This window comes from Sparus aurata, chromosome 8 (assembly GCF_900880675.1).
Source record: "Sparus aurata chromosome 8, fSpaAur1.1, whole genome shotgun sequence".
Classification (NCBI taxonomy): Eukaryota; Metazoa; Chordata; class Actinopteri; order Spariformes; family Sparidae; genus Sparus; species Sparus aurata.
The window spans coordinates 2648648-2667240 of record NC_044194.1 but is presented as its reverse complement, the minus strand read 5'-3'; the positions used below and the strand labels follow the sequence as shown (position 1 = coordinate 2667240).

At 43.3% G+C, this 18593-nt stretch overlaps 2 protein-coding genes across 2 annotated transcripts; both read left to right on the top strand.

Moving 5' to 3' along the window:
• Positions 1–2895: 2895 nt before the first annotated feature.
• LOC115586075 (zinc finger protein RFP-like) lies at positions 2896–7892 on the top strand. The gene is made up of 2 exons (XM_030424837.1): positions 2896–3000; positions 6183–7892. Exon 2 carries the CDS (start codon positions 6192–6194, stop codon positions 7833–7835), a length of 1644 nt encoding a protein of 547 aa, XP_030280697.1. The 5' UTR covers positions 2896–3000; positions 6183–6191; the 3' UTR covers positions 7836–7892.
• A 4474-nt stretch (positions 7893–12366) lies between these two features.
• On the top strand, positions 12367–16215 carry LOC115586550 (zinc finger protein RFP-like). Its single transcript, XM_030425694.1, has 2 exons — positions 12367–12574; positions 14575–16215. Exon 2 carries the CDS (start codon positions 14584–14586, stop codon positions 16213–16215), a length of 1632 nt encoding a protein of 543 aa, XP_030281554.1. The 5' UTR covers positions 12367–12574; positions 14575–14583.
• The last annotated feature ends 2378 nt before the right edge of the window (positions 16216–18593 follow it).

Sequence of the window (18593 nt, the reverse complement as noted above, 5' to 3'; positions counted from 1 at the left end):
AGGATTGGGGACAAGGCACAGCCCTGGCGGAGGCCAACACCCACTTGGAACAAGTCTGACTTACTTCCGAGTATACGCACACAGCTCTCGCTTTGAGAATATAGGGATTGGATGGCCCTGAGAAGGGACCCCCTCACCCCATACTCCCGCAGCACCTCCCACAGAACATCTCGGGGGACCCGGTCGTACGCCTTCTCCAGATCCACAAAACACATGTGGACTGGGAGATTGTACTCCCAGGCCCCCTCCAAGACCCCTGCCAGAGTAAAGAGCTGGGCCGTTGTTCCACGACCAGGACGGAATCCGCATTGTTCCTCTTCAATCTGAGGTTCGACAATCGGCCGGACCCTCCTTTCCAGCACCTTGGAGTAGACTTTCCCAGGCAGGCTGAGTAGTGTGATACCTCTGTAATTGGCACACACCCTCTGGTCCCCCTTCTTAAAGAGAGGGACCACCACACCTGTTTGCCACTCCTTCAGCACCGACCCCGACCCCCACGCAATGTTGAAGAGGCGTGTCAACCAAGACACCCCCACAACACCCAGAGCCTTCAGCATTTCTTGTGGTATCTCATTGATCCCTGGGGCTTTGCCACTGTGGAGTTGTTTGACTACCACAGTGACTTCACCCAGGGAAATCAGCGACGATACCCCATCATCCTCCAGCTCTGTCTCCATTACAGAGGGTGGCTGAGTGGGATTCAGGAGGTCACCAAAGTACTCCTTCCACCGCCCTATAACCTCCTCAGTCGAAGTCAACAAGGTCCCATCCCCGCTGTACACAGCTTGGATGGTTCCCCGTTTCCCCCTCCTGAGGTGGCGGACAGTTTTCCAGAAGCGCTTTGGCGATCATTGACCTTCGACCTAGGGTGCTCTGGTACCACGTACACTTATGAGCATCCTTGTGTTCGAACATGGTGTTCATTATAGACAGACCGTGACTAGCACAGAAGTCTAATAATAGAACACCACTCGGGTTCAGATCGGGAAGGCCGATCCTCCCAATCACGCCCCTCCAGGTATCTCCGTCATTGCCAACGTGTGCGTTGAAGTCCCCCAGTAAGACCACGGAGTCCCCACTGGGGCCCCTTGCAGGGCCAGGACCTCCAAGAAGGCTGCATACTCCAAACTGCCGTTCGGTGCGTACGCACAGACAACAGTCAGAGTTTTCCCCCCAGCCCTTAGGCGTAGGGAGGCGACCCTCTCGTCCACCGGGGTAAACTCCAACACACCACCCCACATCCGCCCGGCGCCTCACACCTTTGGCAACTCCTGAGAAGAATAGTGTCCAGCCCCTTTCCAGGAGTTTGGATCCAGAGCCGATGCTGTGCGTGGAGGCAAGCCCCACCAGATCCAACCGGTAACGCTCAACCTCCCGCACCAGCTCCGGCTCCTTCCCCCCAAGAGAGGTGACATTCCACGTCCCCAGAGTCAGCCTCTGCTGCCCAGGTCTGGGCTGCTGAGGTCCGCCACCACCACTGCCACCCATGTGGCAGCGCACCCGACCCCAGCGGTTTCTCCTGCTGATGGTGGGTCCACGGGATGGGGGAGGGAGAAGTGCCACGTTACTCTTTCGGGCTGTGCCCGGCCGGGCCCCGTGGCAGACCCGGCCACCAGGCGCTCGCTCACGGGCCCTCCGTCCGGGCCTGGCTCCGGACGTGGACCCCGGGCTTTCTCCGGGCAGGGTCTCTCGCCTCACACCTCTATTTTTCATGGGGTATTTTGAACCATACTTAGTCTGGCCCCTCACCTGAGACCAATTTGCCTTGGGAGACCCTACCGGGAGCACATGGCTCTTGACAACCTAGCTCCCAGGTTCATTGGGACACGCAAACCTCTCCACGACGATAAGGTGATGGTTCCCAGGAGTTATACCCCTTTAAAGAATTTGTTGAATACTCGTTGTAATAGTTTGTTAATTTTACTTTTCAACTTTTTATAGAACTGTGCACAGAATCCATCAGCCCCTGGACTTTTATCTGACTGGAATGAGGAGATTGCTTTATCAATTTCTGTTATTGTAACAGGTCCTTCCAACAGTTTAGCTCGCTCATCTGTTAGCTGAGGCATCTGTAAGCCATTTAAAAAACTACTACTAGTAAATGTATCGTTGTCCAATTCTGAGGTATACAACGCTTCATAAAATTTCCTGAAGAATTCATTGATCTTTGTATTGCTTGTTTGACAGACTTGATCCTCATCAGATATTGTAGGAATAAAAGCTTTTTGGGGAGAGTTTCTTGCAAGACGAGCTAAGAATTTATTTGGCTTATTTCCAAATTCAAACAGTCTTTGTCTTGCAAACAGAATATCAGACTCAGACTCTTCTTTGTTAGTAAATTGTTCAATAGTAGTCATGCCTCCTTTAGCTCTTTAAGCGCCACCTCCGATTTGGATCTATGAAAATCTTCCTCTAATTTTTTGATTGGCTTTGAAAGTATTTTAAAATCGCAGTGAAGCCCACCTTCTGTATTTCCTCCATGTAATGTTGATGGGTTAGAAATCACACAACAAAAGTCTCACAGAGAAAAGATGCTGAACAGTTTGAAAAGCTGCAGAAAAGTGAAATGACAGACTGAACAGTGAGCTGAACACTGGAGTGTTGGTGGGATTGTAGAGGGAGCGTTGTGGCCTGTTGATCTAAAGACACAGTTTGTTCTTGAAGATCTTCCACTGACCTCTTTTCTTATCTGCTTTATTTGTAACTGGATCTTCTTTTGGCTGCTGTAAACTTACACTGCTGAGAAAAGACCAAGAAACAAAAAAGTAAAAACTTGTTCCAAAGCTTTATCAACAAGTTTCACAATGAGTCACTAAAACTGAGAGAGCTTCACTGAGAGGAGGAGCAAGAAGAAGAAAAAACTGGAACGACACATTTCCTGATATGAAATTAAAAGTTTGTCTGCGTGACAGCAGAGCTGCAGTCCAGACGAGTCTCTCTGTTTTCAACTGAATCCATCAGGTTTTTCTCAACTTAACAGCTGAATCTCGGCAAACCCTGGTGAGTACACTGACCTACACAGACCTGACTAAAGATTTATTCAAACTGAGTAAATGAGTTGTACAGGAAGTAAAGAGCAGATTCAAACCAAACCACAGTGACTGAACTCCAGTTAGTTAAAGTTACGCAGAGTCCAGTCACAGCTGGTTTTAGTTTAAACTGATTTACCGTCTTTCTCTGACCTGTTTCTGGTATCATCACAAAACCTGAGCTCTACTCAGACAGGAAGTTTCACTCAGGGCGTTGCCATTTTAACTGATAACCATCAGTGGCTGAGGGTTGTAGAGAAAAACAGCCACTGAAGCTCTTTGGACACAGATGGTGATTTTTCTTCTGCTGCCTCAAACTCTTCAATTAAACAGAAAATAGATACAAATACTGGATAAATATCTTATCTGCTTGAAACAGTGACTTTCATTATTTAAAAAAAATGTAAATTTTCCATCTAATTCTAATTCCGGTAAATCGAGAGCTTCACCTTTCGGCCCAGCTCTTTCTTCATCACGACAGACTGATACAACGACTGCATTACTGCAGCCGCTGCACCGATCCACCTGTCAATCTCACACTCCATCCTTCCCTCACGCGTGTACAAGACCTTAAGATACTTAAACTCCTCCACTTGAGGCAGGAACCCTCCCCCAACCCCGAGGGAGCAAGCCACCTTTTGCGGTCCAGAACCATGGCCTCGGACTTGGAGGTGCTGATTCTAATCCCAGCTGCTTCACACTTGGCTGCAAACCGCCCCAGGACATGCTAGAGGTCCTGGCTCGACGGAGCCAACAATCAGAAATCAGAATCAGAAATCCTTTAATGTCCCACAGACGGGGAAATTTGTTAAGACAACAAGACAAAATCATCTATGAAAAGCAGAGATGAGATCCAGTGGCTCCCGAACCAGACCCCTTCCGACTCATGGCTGCGCCTAGAAATTCTGTCCATAAAAATTATGAACAGAACCGGTGACAAAGGGCAGCCCTGCCAGAGTCCAACATGCACTGGGAACAGGTCTGACTCACTGCCGGCAATGCGAAACAAGCTCCTGCTCTGGTCGTACAGGGACCGTATAGTCCTTAGCAGAGGGCCTCCGACCCCGTTCTCCCGAAGCACCTCCCACAGAATGCCACAAGGGACACAGTCGAATGCCTTCTCCAAGTCCACAAAGCACATGTGGAGTGGTTGGGCAAACTCCCATGAACCCTTGAGCACCCTATACCCATAGAGCTGGTCCAGTGTTCCACGGCCAGGACGAAAACCTCATTGTTCCCCCTGAATCCGAGGTTTGACTATAGGCCGAATTCTCCTCTCCAGTACCCTGGAATAGACTTTACCAGGGAAGCTGAGGAGTGTGATCCCCCGATATACGTAAATTCACTGTTCCAGGCAAACTATTTTTAACATTCACAGAATTTACTATCATCACAAAACCTGAGCTCTACTCAGACAGGAAGTTTCACTCAGGGCGTTGCCATTTTAACTGATAACCATCAGTGGCTGAGGGTTGTAGAGAAAAACAGTTTCAGTTCCCTGCAGCTTACATCTTTTCTTCTGCACATTCAATGTGTCTGATTCCCTGCTCTCTGTATCTTCATCCTCTCTCTCTGGACCTCCTCTTGCTCCTCCAAGCTGACTCTCTGCCACTGAAGCTCTTTGGACACAGATGGTGATTTTTCTTCTGCTGCCTCAAACTCTTCAATTAAACAAAAAATAGATACAAATACTGGATAAATATCTTATCTGCTTAAACAGTGACTTTCATTATTTAAAAAAAAATTAAATTTTCCATCTAATTCTAATTCCGGTAAATCGAGAGCTTCACCTTTCGGCCCAGCTCTTTCTTCATCACGACAGACTGATACAACGACTGCATTACTGCAGCCGCTGCACCGATCCACCTGTCAATCTCACACTCCATCCTTCCCTCACGCGTGTACAAGACCTTAAGATACTTAAACTCCTCCACTTGAGGCAGGAACCCTCCCCCAACCCGGAGGGGGCAAGCCACCTTTTGCGGTCCAGAACCATGGCCTCGGACTTGGAGGTGCTGATTCTAATCCCAGCTGCTTCACACTTGGCTGCAAACCGCCCCAGGACATGCTAGAGGTCCTGGCTCGACGGAGCCAACAATCAGAAATCAGAATCAGAAATCCTTTAATGTCCCACAGACGGGGAAATTTGTTAAGACAACAAGACAAAATCATCTATGAAAAGCAGAGATGAGATCCAGTGGCTCCCGAACCAGACCCCCTCCGACTCATGGCTGCGCCTAGAAATTCTGTCCATAAAAATTATGAACAGAACCGGTGACAAAGGGCAGCCCTGCCAGAGTCCAACATGCACTGGGAACAGGTCTGACTCACTGCCGGCAATGCGAAACAAGCTCCTGCTCTGGTCGTACAGGGACCGTATAGTCCTTAGCAGAGGGCCTCCGACCCCGTTCTCCCGAAGCACCTCCCACAGAATGCCACAAGGGACACAGTCGAATGCCTTCTCCAAGTCCACAAAGCACATGTGGAGTGGTTGGGCAAACTCCCATGAACCCTTGAGCACCCTATACCCATAGAGCTGGTCCAGTGTTCCACGGCCAGGACGAAAACCTCATTGTTCCCCCTGAATCCGAGGTTCGACTATAGGCCGAATTCTCCTCTCCAGTACCCTGGAATAGACTTTACCAGGGAAGCTGAGGAGTGTGATCCCCCGATATACGTAAATTCACTGTTCCAGGCAAACTATTTTTAACATTCACAGAAAATCATGATAAATGTGTTAAGTTAAATATTAAATGGTGTCAAATCAGTGAAGAGACCTGCTACTGTAATAAAACATTTAGATTCTGATATTTGAATTACATTGCATTGACTTTGGTGAAGACCACTTTCTTTAAAATATTAAATGAAATCAGTCAATTACGCATGAAAAATTAATAATCTTCATCAATAATGCTGCATGAAGCCAATTAAGTCAAATTCTTTGATCAGATTTTTCTCTTATATTCAAAAGTCCACATGAAAAAACATATCACTATTAACGGTCTCAAAGTCAGCCTGGAGTGGTGGCAGCATAACAACAGCATTTATGATGATTCTCAGATTATTCCATCAATCACTATTCTATTTCATCCCATTAAATATTCTAAATAAATGTTATTACACTTTTTCGTTTTGTTGTCTTTTCATCCTCAGTCTGTAAACATGTCTGCTGCCAGCTGTCTGCTGACTGAAGATCAGTTTCTGTGCTCCATCTGTCTGGATGTGTTCACTGATCCAGTCGCCATACCATGTGGACACAACTTCTGTAAAACCTGCATCACTCAACACTGGGATAACAATGACAAGTGTCAGTGTCCCAACTGTAAAAAGACTTTCAACACCAGACCTGAACTGGAGGTCAATACTTTCATCTGTGAGATGGCTGCTCAGTTCAGACAGTCAGCTCAACAGAAAGCCAGCAGCAGCAGCTCGGAGCAACAAGTTTCCAAACCAGGAGAAGTTCCCTGTGACGACTGCACTGGAACCAAACTGCAGGCCCTGAAGTCCTGCCTGGTGTGTCTGGCCTCCTACTGTGAGACTCACCTGGAGCCTCATCTGACAAAGTCAGGCCTGAAAAGACATCAGCTGATCAACCCTGTGGAGAACCTGGAAGACAGGATGTGTACGAAGCACGATAAACTGCTGGAGCTGTTCTGTAAGACCGACCAGATGTGTGTCTGCATGCTCTGCTCAGTTTTAGACCACAAGACACATGATGTTGTTCCTCTGAAAGAAGAATATGAAGGAAAGAAGGCCGAGCTGGGGAAGACAGACGCTGAAATTCAGCAGATGATCCAGAAGAGACGACTGAAGATTCAGGAGATGAAGAGCTCAGTGGAGCTCAGTAAGAAAGATGCAGACAGAGAGATAGCAGCTGGTGTTCAGGTCTTCAGCGCTCTGAAGGAGTCTCTTGAGAGAAGCCAGGCTGAGCTCATCGACACCATCAAAGAGAAGCAGAGAGAGACAGAGAAACAGGCTGAAGGCTTCATCAAAGAGCTGGAACAGGAAATTTCTGAGCTGAAGAAGAGAAGCTCTGAGGTGGAGCAGCTCTCACAGTCTGAAGATCACCTCCACCTCCTCCAAAGCTTCCCATCACTGAACGCTACTCCACCAACCAAGGACTGGACAGGAGTCGGCGTCCGTCCACCTTCATATGAGGGGACTGTGGTGAGAGCTGTGAATCAGCTGGAGGAGACGCTCAGTAAACAGATGAAGAAGCTGTTTGAGGCCGAGCTGAAGAGGGTCCAGCAGTATGCAGTGGATGTGACATTTGATCCTGATACAGCACATCCTGATCTCATCCTGTCTGATGATGGAAAACAAGTATTTGATAATGATGTAAAGCAGAATCTCCCAGACAACCCAGAGAGATTTGATAAATGTCCCTGTGTCTTAGCAAAGCAGAGTTTCTCTTCAGGCAGATTTTATCATGAGGTTCAGGTTAAAGGGAAGACTGGGTGGGATTTAGGAGTGGCCAGAGAGTCGATCAACAGGAAGGGAAAAATCACAGTGTCTCCTCAGAATGGCTACTGGTCAGTATGTTTGAGGAATGAAAATGAGTACAAAGCTTGCGCTGACCCTCTGGTCCGTCTCTCTCTGAAGTGTCAGCCTGAGAAGGTGGGGGTGTTTGTGGATTATGAGGAGGGTCTGGTCTCCTTTTATGACGTTGATGCTGCAGCTCTTATCTACTCCTTTACTGGCTGCTGCTTCATTCAGAAACTCTGCCCATACTTGAGTCCAAGTGCTAATCATGGTGGTAAAAACTCTGCTTCTCTGATCATCTCTCCTGTCAATCACACTGACTAGAACAAACATTTGATTTTCTACAGAAAGATTCACAACATTTAATGTAACAAATGTACATTTATTGGTGATATGTGATGTATACATTGTGTTTTTTCAGTTTCTGATCAATGTGTTTTCATTGATTTTACTATTAATATTTTTCTTTGATGTGTCACTTTGATATTTACAACAACTCACCAGTTTTACCACGTTGATTGATATTAACTAATGTGGTCTAAATTATTCTAATAACTGCATTACCTGCCTTCAACATTGTAAATCATCAGAAAACAATGTACTAAGATATATCAATCATTTACATGTTGAATTTAACCATTTTATTGTCCGATCATTGTAAATATAAGAAGAGCTGCATCCTGACAAAACATTTTAAACATTTTTGAATGAGCAAAAAGTAAGATGATTTTGTTTTTCTTCATGAATAATATAGAAAAAGCAAAATAACTTATTCTTGTGTCTGATTCATCATTTAGTTTGTTATTGATATCAACAGCTGATGTTTCTAATGACAGACAAATCATGTGATTAAAAACACCATCAGCTGTTCTCAGACTGACTTGAGCTGACGAGCTCCAATCCTCCATCACACCTGAGACAGCTGGTAGTTTGAGATGATGTCATGTTATTGAAGGTTTGAACAGCTGATATGAACTAAACCAGAGATCTGAGGACGCCCTCTAGTGGAGGTCATGTCAAACTGCAGCCTGTGTCCACATGAGGACCTGCTCTTAATAAAGAACTACAGTCTGATGCTGAAGCAGATTACATCAAGGTTAGAATAATGAAATCTAACTGGTTCAAGTTTTCTGATGTCACTGAGGAGCTTCTCAGTGTGTTTTACAGTTTTTTAAGCTCAGACTTTGATATTAAAAACAATGGTACTCGGCTTCTTTCGTAAGTGCAGAATCACAGAGAAGCTCTTCATTTACAACTGTGGTTCAATTAGAATGATTCTCCATTTCAGGTCAAAACTCTTTGAAATCTTTTTTCCTCCTTCTAATGTATCTGTGAGAAATGTTTTCAGATGGAGAAAAGCTGCTCAACACTTTGGAGAGCAGCAGTGAAGTGCAGATGGATTAGTTGCTGTGATGGATCACAGACTTTAAAGTGTTTGGAACAGATAGACACTGAAATGTTACAGTCACAGACAGGAGGTAACTAAGTCAATTTACTCACATACAAGAGCACAACAATTAACTTTCCCTGCATTTCTGTTTCTGGGGATTGTTTCACTTTTCCACCACTGTGAAAGGAAATACTCTACTTTTTACTCCACTACATCCATCTAACATCTGGATTTGCTGGTTGCTAATTCACATTTTTCATTAAACAAGAATTAAACTCAAACAACTGTTGTGGCATCATCTTAAAGCTAATTTAATTTGACTAATGCATTTTGTTGACAATCTTAAAAATCTCCACACATGAAGGCATGCCATATAATCCATGCTGTTGTCTGATGACATGACCCCCAAAAACCTGATGATGTAAACGTTCCAATCCACAGTGACAGCATGGCACATTTAAAGTTCTCAATAATATTAAAACGTATTCAGATCTAAGGCCAGCTGAAACAGAAACATCAGTATCAGTTATTTTCCATTGTAACACGAAACACTGGACATCAAATGCTGAACTGAAATTCCTACAATTTCTACACAGCACTTTTGAATTGAATCAGTAGCAGCAACAGCAAATGTCTCAATAACTTAAAAGATTTTGGTAAGTCAAATGGTTTTTTTTGATATTTGAGAGATAAATCAATGCTCATTACCTTTTAACTGCAAATTTAAATGAATGTCTACTCCTGTAGTAGACTAGTGTGGTAAAATGTTAAGACTTTCGACTGAAGGGTTCATGATATGAATCTCAAATTTTAACACTGGCCAAATTATGTTTAATACTGCACAACTTTGAATGATTGCCAACAGCCTCACACGGGGCACCACATGTAGTGTTTCATGCAACATTAATAGGGAATATTGCGTTAAAGTGAAACTCTCGCCAATACGATGCCATACGATACAATGGCATCAAAATTGTTATTTTTAGAACGCTAAGAAGGCTCGACACAACATGAAACTTTGCTCGTAGTATCACCAGGGTCTCTACTCATGAACACGAGCATTGAGAACATTGTTTGTGTACACAGAGTTTATGAAAAAGAAGGTTTTTGAACTACTCATGTAAGCTGCTGCATCTCCGGCGCGCGGCCGTCATGGCAGGCAAAAAGTGTTGATCCCCGAGTGCGACCTGACAGGCAGGAGAGTTATGGTGAACCGCTCCTGAAGAGTGCCTGTCAGGAGTGCTAAGGGCAGAGATGCCATCGTATCTCTGCCCCTAGCACTCCCATTCGAAATTAACGTGCCCCAAACCCAACTACAGTCAATCTTAAAAGTGCGTCTTTAGTCGTAATTATGCTTTTACACAAAGGTTTCACTTATATTCAATCGCAAATAAAGCCTCGGTTGCTTTTTGGCGAGAGTTTCACTTTACATTTGGCTATCAATAATTCATGATTATCACGGATAAATACTAATTACGATTAATACGAGCCAGTTCACATTAGATCACCTTGGGGCACCACCCTTAAAGGGAAACATAGCCAATTCACCACATCATCTCATAGAAATGTTATGCACTCACTTGCTATCTTGATTTTCTTTGGGTCAGTACTTTTAGTGGCTTCTCAACTTCTCAACATGAAGAAGCTGTTTGAGGCCGAGCTGAAGAGGGTCCAGCAGTATGCAGTGGATGTGACACTTGATCCTGATACAGCACAACCCAACCTCATCCTGTCTGATGATGGGAAACGAGCTAAACATCTCCCAGACAACCAAGAGAGATTTAATAAATGTCTCTCTGTCTTAGCAAAGCAGAGTTTCGCTTCAGGAAGATTTTACTATGAGGTTTAAGTTCAAGAGAAGAATAAGTGGGATTTAGGACTGGCCAGAGAGTCGATCAACAGGAAGGGAGACATCGCACTGTCCCCTCAGAATGGTTACTGGACGATATGGTTGAGGAAAAACAATGAGTACAAAGCGTGCTGAACCTTCAGTCCGTCTCTCTCTGAAGTGTCAGCCTGAGAAGGTGGGGGTGTTTGTGGATTATGAGGAGGGTCTGGTCTCCTTTTATGACGTTGATGCTGCAGCTCTTATCTACTCCTTTACTGGCTGCTGCTTCACTCAGAAACTCTAACCCACTCTTCTGTCCTGAACTTAATGATGGTGGTAAAAACTCTGCTCCTCTGATCATATCTCCTGTCAATCACACTGAGTAGAACAAACATTTGATTTTCTACAGAAAGATTCACATCATTTAACGTAATGAATGTATATTTATTGTTGATTCTGATCAATGTGATTTTATTGTTTTAACTATAAATATTTTTCTTGATGTGTCACTCAGATATTTACCACAACAACACACCAATTTTACCACATTGATTGATATTACCTAACGTAGTCTCAGTTATTTTAATAATTGCATCACCTGCCTTCAACACTGTTAAATCATCAGAAAACAATGTACTCAGATATGTGAAACATTTGTGTGTTGAGTTTTGTCTGATCATTGTAAATATAAGATGAGCATCCTGACAAAACATTTATAAAAGAGCAAAAAGTAATCTGATTTCGTTTTTCTTTATGAATAAAACAGAAAAAGCAAATCAATATTTTCTTGTGTCTGATTGTTTATTTAGTTTGTTATTGATAACAGCTGATGTTTCTAATGACGACCAAATCATGTGATTAAAAACACCATCAGCTGTTCTCAGACTGACTTGAGCTGACGAGCTCCAATCCTCCATCACACCTGAGACAGCTGGTAGTGTGAGATGATATCCTGTTATTGAAGGTTTGAACAGCTGATATTAACTAAACCAGAGATCTGAGGACGCCCTCTAGTGGAGACAAGACAAAAAATCAGTTTCTTGTTAAGAGGAGAATTAATTTACGTCAGATCAGTTTCTGTGCTCCATCTGTCTGGATGTGTTCACTGATCCAGTCAGCATACCATGTGGACACAACTTCTGTAAAACCTGCATCACTCAACGCTGGGATAAAAATGTCCTGTGTCAGTGTCCGAACTGTAAAAAGACTTTCAACACCAGACCTGAACTGCAGGTCAACACGTTCATCTCTGAGATGGCTGCTCAGTTCAGACAGTCAGCTCAACAGAAAGCCAGCAGCAGCAGCTCAGAGCAACAAGTTTCCAAACCAGGAGAAGTTCCCTGTGACATGTGCACTGGAACCAACTGCTGTGGTCCAATCAGAGGAATTCTCCATCTCAGTTTGAAACACGTATTTGTCTGTCTTCTCCTGTAATCTGTGAGAAATCTGTCAGAGAAAAGATCCAACAGCTTGAAAAGCAGCAGAAAAGTGAAGTTTGAGACTCGGAGTGCCTGTGTAGAGGAGCTCTGCACCCTGTTGGTCTGAACGTACAGGATGTTCCTGAATATCCTCCACTAACCTCTTTTCTTATGTTGTCTATTGTGGTTGTATGTTTGTTTGGCTGCTGTATCCTTTGTTGCAGTCAAGGCGTTTCCCAATTAGTAAAATAAACAATGAGAGGAAGAGCAACACTGTAAGTAGACAAAGCTGTGTCACGTTTACTGAATTGAAATCGAAATCAAAAGTTTGAGTGACCACAGAGCTGCAGTCCGGTCGAGTCGCTCTGTTTTCAACTGAATCCATCAGAGTTTTCTCAACTAAGCAGCAGAATCTCTACAAAGACTGGTGAGTACACTGACCTACAGACTCAATGCACTCACTAAATATCTGGTGGAAATGTTGTCAACACCAGAATCTGGCTTCTCTTTCGTACGGAAGCGTATTGCTGCCACTCAATACTAAACAAAGACCGGATTAAAGCAGCCCAGCACAGCTACTCACAGTCCTGACTTTCTACATGGAGTTGGATAGAAATTGAGGTATCTGGATGGCAACACAGTCTGATCTTTGAGTTTACATAGTTTATATTTAATGATGACTAATTGTTTCTCCTAATGTGAGTGAAGGAATGTAGGCAAAGTGGGGCTCACAGTTCCAACGGTCCTGGAGTTGTTCTTCAGCTGGGGGTGTGTTAAAGATTAGCAGACTATAAAGTACTAAACTGAGTTTGGCCCCCATGCCAAATGGTGGGAGATGCCTAAACGTTTATGTTCTTGTAGAAGGACAGAAAGGTCATTTTGGGGAGAAGACCTAAGGCTGACCAGCAGCCAAGTTAGAAGAGTTATGGGAGATGAGCTGGGAGACAGGTCAACTCCTCTTTTAGTCTATTGGATAATTTACCAAAGTGACCCATTAGAAGAGGTGGGTGTGTACTGGAAGAGGGACTCTAAAAACCCTCGCATAGGAAGAGAAGGGGGTGGCATTTGGTAGATCTCCTAAGATCGAAGGATATAGGATTTCTGATAGAGCAGAGGGCGAAGCATTTTTGCACTGCTTTTGCCATAGATTTGAGAATACCGGAAAAGCGTCCGCTTTCTAGATCGGACTCTGGCTTGAGATCTGTTTCAATAAAGATTGCTCTATCATTCCACCCAGCCTTGCCTCCGCAGAATTCTTTTATCATCAAACTACACGCCGACACCTTTTGATGAAGAGAGGACAGGAACCACATGATCAATAAAGATGATGACAACAACTCCGTTTGACTGTATGTGAGCAAAATACTCTGTTTAACTGTAGGAGGAGGAGGAGGAGGAGTGCTGCCGTGCGTCTCTGTGTGCGGATCTCAGTCCAGGTCATTATAAACAAAATCAGTGTCGATCCTCCATCAACTTCGTCACATACTGTACAAATAAAATGCAGAAGCTAGAAATCCAACACTCACTCTGCTAGAAGCTAACTAGCTTAGTTTAGCAGCATTCAGGTAACTTTCTTCTATTACTCATGAACACATGAATTTGATGTTTTAAATTTTTGCTAACTGCTACAACTTGTGAAAAAATAAAACAGATTTTATAGGGACCTTTATCTCAGCCTCAGTGTCTCTGTGGTTTCTGCTGTCTGTATTTGGGATGCAGCACAGCTGATCATATTTACTGTGTTTCAGCAACTGATAAGAACACAGAACCTGAGCTCTGTACTCAGACAGGAAGTTTCTCTCAGGGTACTTTATTGTGTCTGTCGTGGCGGCTGTGGAGGTTTGAGTCTCCTGAAGTTCAGAACAGCAGCTTCAATCTTTTCTTCCTCACATTTAATGTGTCTGATTCTCTGCTCTCTGTATCTTCATCCTCTCTCTCTGGACCTCCTCTTCCTTCTCTTCATCCAAGCTGACTCTCTGACACTAAAGCTGTATCAAAACAGAAGGTGGAATTGAGTATATCACTGTCAAACATAATGTGTTGATTTTAATATCAAATTGGTATTCATTTGATCTAGTTACTTTAATATTAACATCCATATCAACATCTCCATCTCCTCCTGCTTCTCTCTCCTACATAGTTTGTGTCCTTAACTTTTCTTATTAAATCTCTGTTTCATGTCTGAGCCTCCTTCACTCACAGTGCAGTCCAGAACCTGGCAGTGGAACGAGCTGTCTCAGTTAATCAGACACTGAATATGTGACGATTCTGACAAAATTCAAAAACAACCACAGCTCATATTAGAGTTGTGTCAATTTCTCTGTATTCTGGCCTTCAGTTACGTGTAATATATAAGCATAGTATAAATGTATTAAACAATAACAAAATGTAATTATAGTTTTGTTTTTGCTCACTTGTTGTCCTCAGACTGTAAACATGTCTGCTGCCAGCTGTCTGCTGACTGAAGATCAGTTTCTGTGCTCCATCTGTCTGGATGTGTTCACTGATCCAGTCAGCACACCATGTGGACACAACTTCTGTAAAACCTGCATCACTAAACACTGGAGTGTTAACGTCCCGTACAAGTGTCCCAACTGTCAAGACATTTTCAACACCAGACCTGAACTGCAGGTCAACACGTTCATCTCTGAGATGGCTGCTCAGTTCAGACAGTCAGCTCAACAGAAAGCCAGCAGCAGCAGCTCAGAGCAACAAGTTTCCAAACCAGGAGAAGTTCCCTGTGACGTCTGCACTGGAACCAAACTGAAGGCCCTGAAGTCCTGCCTGGTGTGTCTGGCCTCCTACTGTGAGACTCACCTGGAGCCTCATCTGACAATGTCAGGCCTGAAAGGACATCAGCTGATCGACCCTGTGGAGAACCTGGAAGACAGGATGTGTACGAAGCACGATAAACTGCTGGAGCTGTTCTGTAAGACCGACCAGATGTGTGTCTGCATGCTCTGCATTGTTTTAGACCACAAGACACATGATGTTGTTCCTCTGAAAGAAGAATATGAAAGAAAGAAGGCTGAGCTGGGGAAGAGAGACGCTGAAATTCAGCAGATGATCCAAAAGAGACGACTGAAGCTTCAGGAGATGAAGCGCTCAGTGGAGCTCAGTAAGAAAGATGCAGACAGAGAGATAGCAGCTGGTGTTCAGGTCTTCAGCGCTCTGAAGGAGTCTGTTGAGAGAAGCCAGGCCGAGCTCATCGACACCATCAACGAGAAGCAGAGAGAGACAGAGAAACAGGCTGAAGGCTTCATCAAAGAGCTGGAACAGGAAATCTCTGAGCTGGAGAAGAGAAGCTCTGAGGTGGAGCAGCTCTCACAGTCTGAAGACCACCTCCACCTCCTCCAAATCTTCCCATCACTGAACACTGCTCCACCCACCAAGGACTGGACAGGAGTCAGCGTCCGTCCACCTTCATATGAGGGGACTGTGGTGAGAGCTGTGAATCAGCTGGAGGAGACGCTCAGTAAACAGATGAAGAAGACCGAGCTGAAGTGGATCCAGCAGTATGCAGTGGGTGTGACACTCGATCCTGATACAGCACATCCTGATCTCATCCTGTCTGATGGAAAACAAGTATATGATAGTGATGAAACAAAGAATCTCCCAGACAACCCAAAGAGATTTGATAATGAACCCTGTGTCTTATCAAAGCAGAGTTTCTCTTCAGGAAGATTTTATTATGAGGTTCAGGTTAAAGAGAAGACTGGGTGGGGTTCAGGAGTGGCCAGAGAGTCGATCAACAGGAAGGGACAAATCACACTGACTCCTCAGGATGGTTACTGGACGATATTTGTGAGTAATGAAAATTTTGGCATAGTTCCTGTTGACCCTCCAGTCTTCTTCACTCTGAAGCATCAGCCTGAGAAGGTGGGGGTGTTTGTGGATTATGAGGAGGGTCTGGTCTCCTTTTATGACGTTGATGCAGCAGCTCTTATCTACTCCTTTACTGGCTGCTGCTTCACTCAGAAACTCTACCCATACTTCAGTCCATGTTTTAATGATGGTGGTAAAAACTCTGCTCCTCTGATCATCTCTCTTGTCAATCATACTGAGTAGAACAAACATTTGATTTTCTACAGAAAGATTCACATTGTTTAATGTAATGAAAGAACATTTATTGGTGATATGTGATGTATACATTGTTGATTTTATAGATTCTGATCAATGTGTTCTTATTGTTTTAACTATGAATGTTTTTCTTTGTGTCACTTCGCTTTTTACCACAACAACTCACCAGTTTTACCACATTGATTGATATTATCCAATGTAGTCCCATTTATTCTAACTGCATTACCTGCCTTCAACACTGTTATATCATCAGAATACAATGTTCTCAGAAATATGAAGCATTTGTGTGTTGATTTTTGTCTGATCATTGTAAATATAATAAGAGTTGCATCCTGATTTGTCAATGAGCAAAAAGTTATTTGATTTTGTTTTTCCTTATGAATAAAATTGAAAAAGAATTTCTTGTGTCTAATTGATTATTCAGTTTGTTATTGATATCAACAGCTGATGTTTCTAATGATGACCAAATCATGTGATTAAAAACACCATCAGCTGTTCTCAGACTGACTTGAGCTGACGAGCTCCAATCCTCCATCACACCTGAGACAGCTGGTAGTGTGAGATGATGTCCTGTTATTGAAGGTTTGAACAGCTGATATGAACTAAACCAGAGATCTGAGGACGCCCTCTAGTGGAGACACCACCACTACAAAGACACCTCAGTCTGTTATTATGAGGAGAAAAGTTATAAAATATTCTTCATGTTATTTGAAATATTTGCTTGTTATTACTGGATACAAATGATTCTGGTTATTATTACAAAGATTTCACTTTCTATCACAGAACTTATTATTTTCATAAAACAACATTTCTCTCTTTTTCAGTCAATCTTTTCTGGTTATCACGTGATAAAGTGGCAGGTTGTTTTAATACAAAACTTCTACATCGCCTCCAGCAAACGTAAACCCCTTTCACATACTCACAAGGTCTGTCAATAATTTGTTTTTACACAATATTGATGAACTTCTGTGAACACAGAGCGCTGCAGCTGTCCAGATGTTGTCTAAGGTGAGAGTTCAAGTCCAGTTCAGGATTTTGAGGACGTTCCTCTCCCTCTGTTAAATATCTCAGTGGAACTAAATCTTTATGTTTTTGGACCCTATATAATGTAACACAACGTCTCAGAGGAAACCAGGAGATAAATGTTCTCCATACTTCAAAAGAAGAAGGATCAAATGAAAAAAGTGGACATCACAGACGAGACATCCACTCGTCTCCTGCTGCATACCATCCTGTCTGATGACATCAACCTCAACCAGTCAGAGACTCAAACACATAGCAGCTTCTTATAAGAAGAACAAAACCTGCAGCAGGTGGTCGACTCTTCTCTGATTCATCTGTTTTAGAAAACCAAACACCTGCATGATGTGTGAGTCAGGGAGAGACAATGAGCCTGAATAGAAGATGTACTGAGTGTTATGTCAAGTCATCTAATGTCAGATAATGCAAAGTGTGTGAGGTCATTTAATGTAAAGTAAAGCTGTTGTTATGTTGGAGAAGGTGAACTGAACACAACACAACTGTTAGTAGAGATTAAATGACAGCTGACGTCGCCCTCTGGTGGAAATTTTAACAAGCTGCAGCCTGACGCTCTTCTGCTCCGTCTACACTTCAGGATTTTCAAACTAATGAGAGGAAATAAAATTGATAATTATAAATCTCTCTGTGTTTTATCAGAGAGATTACTGATGTTTGAGTGGTGTCTCCTTCTCTCTCTAACTGAGGAGATTTATCTTAAATACACAATTTTAATTTGATTTAAAAGTCCAACATGGAGGATTTAGTAGCATGTAGCAGTGAGGCTGCAACCAACTACACCCTCCTCGCCTCACCCTCTCCTACTGCAGTTGCTAAAGTGTTTGGTTTGTCCATTCTGGGCTGCCGTAGAAATCTGACAGACTCTGTGGAAGAGGAGCTGCTCCCTCTGAGGATATAAAAGTCTCTTTCTAAAGTAACAAAAACACAACGATTCTTAGTTTCAGGTGATTTTACACTAATGAAAACACAATTATTAATATTATAGTTCATTTCCTGTTGATCTAAAGATACAGTTTGTTCTTGAAGATCTTCCACTGACCTCTTTTCTGATCTGCTTTATTTGTAACTGAATCTTCTTTTGGCTGCTGTAAACTTCCACTGCTGAGAAAAGATCAAGAAACAAACAAGTAAAAACTTGTTCCAAAGATTTGTCAACAAGTTTCACAGTGAGTCACTAAACTGACAGAGCTTCACTGAGAGGAGGAGCAACAGGGAGAAAAAACTGGAATGTCACATATCCTCAATAATGAAACTTAAAGTCTCCCTGCTTACAGCAGAGCTGCAGTCCAGACGAGTCTCTGTGTTTCTCTCTGAAGAAAACGTTCTCA